The sequence below is a fragment of the Montipora capricornis genome, unplaced genomic scaffold, assembly GCF_036669925.1.
Source record: "Montipora capricornis isolate CH-2021 unplaced genomic scaffold, ASM3666992v2 scaffold_77, whole genome shotgun sequence".
Lineage (NCBI taxonomy): Eukaryota > Metazoa > Cnidaria > Anthozoa > Scleractinia > Acroporidae > Montipora > Montipora capricornis.
The window spans coordinates 1-7500 of record NW_027180269.1 but is presented as its reverse complement, the minus strand read 5'-3'; the positions used below and the strand labels follow the sequence as shown (position 1 = coordinate 7500).

Below are 7500 nucleotides of genomic sequence, written 5' to 3'. Positions count from 1 at the left end.
ACCTCACATATTATTTTTGGAAAGAGCAATACAGAAATGTACTAAAATGTGTGACCCGCAGGGCGATTGTCTCTATTTTGTACCACTCCAGTAGCCGTTGATGTAGTCAGTCCTTTAATTTCCTTGTAAAAGCTATTGATACGGTATTATAACACAACCGCATCTTCCAGATGGCTGGGAAGCTTGAAAGATTAGTATGTTGCGAAATGGCACGTTGATGAGTTCGAGACCATGCATTTCAAACCTTAATCATGATTTTCTCAGCTTTATAAAGTAAGATGACCTGGTTATTTTGAATTGGAATTCAGTTGGATTCTGGAGCTGGACATTAAGATTAGAATAGGCGTTTTACCTTTGTAGAGTGTTATGAGCTTTTCTCACGAGGGTCTTAAAGTAAACCCGTAGCACCTACTACGGCTTACTGCTTAGTCACGACGTGCTGCTGTTTTTACAACTTTTTGATTAACTTCACCATTAACAGCACCATTAACCATTGCTGATATTACCAATGCTGCAACATTTGACTCACCATATTTCCAATATTTAAAGCCAATTTGAAATCGCTGTTCATGCCATGATATTCCAAGGACAAAAACACAGTGTTCAAAAGAATACATAATGTAATGGACATATCGAACAGTGGATCCATTATCAACTGAGATATCCTTTTGCGGATACGTTTTCGCCTGGATAATAACTCTGTCTTGTGATTGGAGGCATTCTCTTGAGAATCCAGCCTTCGCAAGGAGGCCATGGATTCCGCAGGACGCCCAGATGGTGAGATTCCAGTGGCCGTCACAGGAAATGAAATCATATTCTGTTCCTTGTCATCATTTTCATTTGAACATTGGCTGTCACCATGTGATGATTCGTTCTCGTTTATTACGCTTAACGTTCTTTCCCAGGATGGCTTTACATCCAAAAATTTCGAATTTGTTGCAGTTTCTGGTATCCTAGAAATATCATTGTTTACAGAAGAGGTATTACATGATTGTTGCTGTTGTTTCTGGTAGAGTGTCACGGGAGTCAACTTTAGTTTCTTTCCCTTCGGTTTGTTTTTAGATGATATGTTTGCATTTTCAATGTTATTTGAAACTGTATAATACTCTCCAAATGCAGCGTTTGTTTCTGCCATGCGCGATCCATTCCCCAATGAGACGTGACTGGCATTAGCAATAGTTATTTTTGTTTCAGGGTCTTTAATACGTGAAGTCCTTTTCAGACAAGGAACGCAGAGTGAAAGTTTCCATTTTTTTGCCAAGGCTTCGCGTTTTAGTTTTCCGTTCTCAAGAAGTTTTGGTGTCGCTTGACCGTGGAAAGAGTAGGTAGACATCACAGCTATGAGTTCTTCATGTTCACTGTCCTGCCAACCAACAAAAACACGTTTTCAACCTCAGTCAGATGTGATTTTACAATAGTTCGTCACACGTTCTATATCTCACTAATGTCTGGCTGGAAAAGAACTCGTTGTTTGGAGAATGTGCAATAATTATCAGGAGGAAGGGGGGGGGGGGAGGGGGGGGCTGAAAAACGAGTTGGGGGCAACACGTAAACTTTCAAACTTAGGGAGGCCGGGGGTAACATATAACTTTTTTGTGTTATGTGTATTTTTTCCGTTTACTTTTTTCCTATTTTATTACCTTTTTTAGTTTTGTGTGTCTGCTGTAATTTGATTTTATGTGAAACGACATAAGCTCTTTCGATGAGCACTTTGTGCTATTAGAGCAATTGTCGAAAAAAATATTCTTTAAATAAAAAAACTAACTTTCTAGATGAAAAGCAGTAGGGGTGGCAATAAAATTTCTTGTGGGCAATCTGCAATTGTTTGCCTCTGGAAAACTAACTTCTTCGAACAGTATCGAACTGCAAAAGGTGTGCGAGGAATTCATCATGGTTGATGAGACTACTTGCAAGAGGTTTGTGCCATATGAATAATTTCTAGCTGTAAAAGCACAAAAACGAGAAACTGACAAAAACAATGCCAAACATTGACTGCAACGACGAGCACCAAGTCATCTCTATGACGACCAATAAGTTAAGTATGTACCTGGGGTAACACCATCTACAAGTCAGTGGACTGGGAAAGAAGAACTGATGTTCTGCGTTATGTACGTGTTGGGCAAGGCTCACAGGTCGGTTCATGTAGGTGAAAGGGTTATAATGATCATAAACAGATCCATGAATATATGGCCACTAAAGTCCTCAATTTTTATCATGTTATTTCAAGACTACGCCGACATAGCCAAACATCGGCATAATTCGTCGTCCATTTCTTGGAACAGCCGGTGTCGCAGTGATATGTGTATCCCCGCACACATATCACTAGTGATATGCCATATGTGTGCCCGCACACATATCACTAGTGATATGTGTACCCCCTCCAATATGGCGGCCAGTGATATGTGTATCCCCCACCACCCTCACCTCCAAAAAATAAATAATTACGGCTAACTTGTGTTAATGGACGGAAATCGGTGAACACAGATCAGACATGATTTTTTCAGGTACCAACACTAGAAACCATTTATTTGCAACTGAACCATCTTCCACAATCAGAACTGTAAAGATACTACTCGTGAGTCCGACATGTCCATGTAAATAAAACCAAATGGATTTCATGCCTTGGCTGATAATATTCTTATGGGCCAGTAGCAAACATCAAAGAATCTACTGGAAATATAAAGGAATCGAAATTGTCATTAAAACAAAAATATAACTTGGGGATACACATATCACTGTTGACCGCAATCGTAGTGATATATGTATCCCCTAGCCTATCGGCGTTGTCGCCTCTCTAGCAAATTACTAACTACTAGCTTTTTTTCTGGCTAGTATGTAAGTGCATGAAATATTCCATCAACTGGCAGCAAGTATGATTGATTCCCAATTATCACTGACAAATTTAAAAACTAGACAGACGACAGCGCGCTAGCCAGGGGATAAACATATCACTTTGACTTAGATCGCCAGTTCAGTGATACGTGTATCCCCAACATATCTCGGGGGTACGCATATCACGGTAATCGTAGTCAGTGATATATTTTATATTTTGGATCGGTTGAAACTTTAAAATATAAACCCACAAAATCTGTCCCTCGTAGCCTCCATGTTTTCCTTCAAGCCTTTGGAGGCCCGGGTACAAAGCTTCAGTGTTTTTGTATCCCTACCGGGGGTACACATATCACTAGTGATAAGTGTGCGGGGATACACATATCATGGAGGTACACATATCTTTGCAAAACCGGTTTCAGTGCTGTAAATTCTATCTATACATCACTCTAATCACAATCATAATGTTTAATTTTAATGAACCGCGCGTAAATTTACAAAAACTTTCCGATTCTAGGGGTTTACAGTGGTAATAACAAATGTCAATGAAATTGACATGTCACAGGCGTTTTGGTTTTCTAAATTTAGCGCGAGTTGCCGTATTAACGAGGCGAAATTATAAAGGATTCTACTGTTTGGGATTTAAGATTGTGGCCGTTGGCCGTATATACGGGTGACCGCATTAGCGAGGGTTTTCTATAAGAGAATGTATGGCCGTTTTGCCGGGCCAAAAAAAAATTGGCCGCAATCACGAGGTGACCGTATTACCGAGGTGGCCCTAAGGCGGGGTTCCACTGTATAACAATGTTCTGAAGTTCTCAAACGTCGGTCGTATGCAGCTGCCAGGGGCACCACGCTCGCGCAAACAAGTATTAGAGAAATTTAGCAACGCGTTCACGTAAAACGAAAATGACGGAAAACGGACGGCTGACGCCGCTTGTCAAGAAGGCATGAAAATCTACTTGATCTCATTCGTCTCCTTCTCTGGAGAAGTTGCTTCATGTCTGTAGCTAATTAAATATAAAAGCCAAGAAATGAACTGAAACCAAACAAACCCCTTTAATTTTTGGCAAACTACAAATTTCAGACTAATGTTTGCTGCGCGAGTGATTATAAATGACTCCGATGCTATCACTACTACATTTTAACTTACTTTTGAATAAGCTGCAAAGATGGACTGAACTATAATAAGCCTTACCCTTTGTTGCATGGCGACTACTTCTTGTTGATAAGAGACTGCCACCACCGCAAGCACCAGATTAATGAGATAGAAAGAGCCAAAGAACACTGCAAACATGAAATAAAACACATACCACGAACCCATGGCGGAAAGGACCTATGGTAAAGACAATCGGTCATTATCATTTTACATGTATGGCAGATAAAGCGCACATCCCCTTGACATACACACGTCACACGCACATACTCACGTAGTTAAAAACGTTTTCCCAAAAGTCCATTGTTATCAGTTGGAAAGCAGTTACTAGAGACCAAGCGAAGTTTTCAAAGTTAGTGTAACCGTAATTGGGGTTTTCACCAGAGGAAAGACACGTATAGTTTGTAGGACAATGGCTGAAAAAAATGAAATAAAATATCTCACTAAGGTGACGAAAAGTCAGGTACTTTTTATTAAGTAATAAGTAAGTAATAAAAGAAAAGGCCTTGACATATTTGTTTACGATGCCATTTAAAGGATAAAAAGGATGAAGGATGAAAAGATGGAAGCAACCCGTTGGCAATTTACAAAGCATGATGTATTGCAGGATGTTGGGATTCCTGAAGACAAATCTATTCAGTGGTTGTAGAGGGTTGTATTATAAAGACGCTGTTGTCATTAAGGAGCCTACGGGAAAATAGGTGTGTCTCCTGCTTTTTTGTTGCGGGAAAGATCATACATCATACGTCAACATGTTTAGGCTCTCACCGAGGCTGCCGCCATCAATGGATATTTAAAGTTTTACTACACGCACTGTGAAATAACGTTTGCTTTTTCATCGTGGTGAAGTACGATGATATTAAGGTAGTATTATACTTCGTCTCACAATGTTGTCATTTGTGGTTTATATATAAAGCTCAATGATGCATGAATTTTTGATTGGTTCTCATCTATGAACTATTGGAGGATAGACGCATAGCTGACGTCATCAAGATCTTTATTAATGGTTCTTTAACAGTGACCGCCGACCGGTTGGGTCAGTTGGTTTAGCACAAGGGTACCGTGCGGAAGGTCGCGAGTTTCAAAAAGGAGGGACACCAGATAGCGGACACCAGAAGGGAACAATGTCCTCAACAGAGAAGACGGAAATAAACCAATTGGACCTTTATCAGTCGGCGTCCATGCTGGTCCAAGACAATACAGTTCGTACCCCAAGCCAAGTTGATGTGTTCAGGAGATACAAAACAGAATTTTTCAGTGCCTCGGGACTCAAAATGGTCGCTCTGTGAAAAAGGCCCTTTACGGATGTGGAAAACCAACAGTCACAGGCTTTCACAGAAGAGCTTCTAAATCGTATATCTTACCGTGCAGTTGAAGCGTTTCCACAAACAAGAGGCTCGTCTTCATCACTTTTTAGCCACTCACCTTCAAGAGCAAGCATTTGTCAGTCAATTACTTAGTATATTTAAAACAAAGAATGAAAAGAATGAATGAATGAGAGAGAGAGAGAGAGAGAGAGAGAGAGAGAGAGAGAGAGAGAGAGAGAGAGGAGAGAGAGAGAGAGAGAGAGAGAGAGGAGAGAGAGAGAGAGAGAGAGGGAGAGAGAGAGTGAATGAGTGAGTGAGTGAGTGAGTGAACGAACGAACGAACGAACGGAAGAGTTAACGACAAACACCAACCCTGAGATCTACCTATTAGGTTTAGGATGCGCATAGGAATATCACCATGGAAGTGGCAGCTATGGACAGCCGTTATAAACGAATGGATGAACGACTTAACTGATGTTAGATTTCACGATACAGTAAAGTGACTTTCTCATGGTATAAGTATGGCTTGGACTAAATTTTCCTTACCGTTACTGGTGATGCATTTATTTCTTAATTGACCAACAAATAGCTGCATTCCAACTAAAGCGAAGATACACAGGAAAAATAGCGTCAAAATAAGCACATCAGACAACATCAACATGGACTTGAGCAGGGCGTTAACCATTGTCTTTAAACCTGAAACAAGAGAAGAAAATGTTTCCTCGGTGGGACTCGTGTATACACCACAATAAACAAACCCATAGTGTTAATAAGAAATATATTTTCGATGTTTCCTTAACAGGAGTCAATCAATTTTAATCATATAAAACTATTATATAGCGATACTCTATACTCATTATTTATAAAAAAAGTTCTTTTGATATTCAAATTTGTCAACCACTGATCATGAATCATGCAAAAGAAACCCTTTGTTTCGAGAGACAGTCAACCTCTGAATGGCACATTATAATTAAAGACAATAGTTGACGTGAAGACGAAATTTCGACCATCTTTTCTCGTTCCTTGGCCTTACGAGCCGCCACCATCTCAGAAATTGCAGGAACACAAGTACGTTATGCTTAAGGTTTTGTTACCTTCAACTGTTGAAATTGTGCGAAGGGCTCGCAAAACTCTAAACGTTCTGATCCCTGACAAGTTGTAAACATTTGGTATAAGAGTTATATATCTGTTGAAGAGGAAAAGCAATGATTAGTTCATGGTAGGCGATGTTCATTGCAGAAAGAACACATACCATGCATTTTTACCTTGGTAAAATGCACGGTATGTGTTCTTTCCCCTATATATAGTCTATACCTTTCATTTGCCTTGAAATTTCTAACTTTCATGTGTTCTAAACCCTGTCTGGGGTTTTAGAGGAAAGGATACACACTCAAGTGAAGGAAAGTTGGGCCCTAGGGATCCCCACGCTGCTAAGTCACCTCATTAATCTGCTGCGTTGCCAGCGTGGTAGCTTTGATGGTGTAGTGGCTTAGCATGCCCGACTAGTAATCAGGGAGGCGTGGGTTCGAGTCCCGCTCAGGGCAAAACCAATTTTTCGGATGGGTGTGTCGAAAGGTAAAAATGCACCGCGGTATGTGTTCTTTCTCCAATATATAGTCTATACCTTTCATTTGCCTCGAAATTTCTAACTTTCAGATGTTCATTGCAAAAAAAAAAGGAAATTTAAAAAGCTTCTGAGAAGAGGTTTGGATTATTCGATAGAAGGAAATCTGCTTGATTAAAGAAAAAAGTGATCCGTAATAGCTGGTGTGGGCGCATTTAGAAACGTTAAAATGTTTTATCTTTGGGGATTGGAGCTGGTGTCATTATTTTTAAGAAAAAACAAGGATGACATGAATCTCAAAATAACCAGTGTTGAGAAAATGATCATTCCAAGTAAGGGAACTTGTTGACTCTCCTTGTGATGAGAAACTGCCCTCAGCAATAACTATTCAGACAGCTATTGAAACCTGAAAAATGATCATGAATGATTTAGCGCTCTCTACATTAGTTTGCGCGAGTCATTGGAAAGACTAGTGCCGTTTGCTGATGAAACAGAGCGGTAAAAATTGAGTGTCGTGAAACCAAAGCAATTAGTTACGCACTCCTTTGGCCAATCATGAACATAAGCAGAAAATAAGGCAATTGGCATAGCTCAAATCGTAATTCCAAAAAACCCAAAAAGACGCGAGGCGAAGATAACGCACG

The 7500-nt window shown here is 40.0% G+C and overlaps 1 protein-coding gene across 1 annotated transcript in view; it reads right to left on the bottom strand.

Moving 5' to 3' along the window:
- Window positions 1-6664, bottom strand: part of LOC138036936 (sodium channel protein 1 brain-like) — a 32781-nt gene extending 26117 nt beyond the window's left edge. Inside the window, 6 exon segments of the mRNA XM_068882964.1 lie at window positions 530-1363; window positions 4028-4165; window positions 4260-4401; window positions 5350-5410; window positions 5839-5988; window positions 6387-6664. Of these exon segments, the coding sequence (XP_068739065.1) occupies window positions 530-1363; window positions 4028-4165; window positions 4260-4401; window positions 5350-5410; window positions 5839-5977 (1314 nt within the window). The 5' untranslated portion in view covers window positions 5978-5988; window positions 6387-6664.
- Between the last annotated feature and the right edge of the window lie 836 nt (window positions 6665-7500).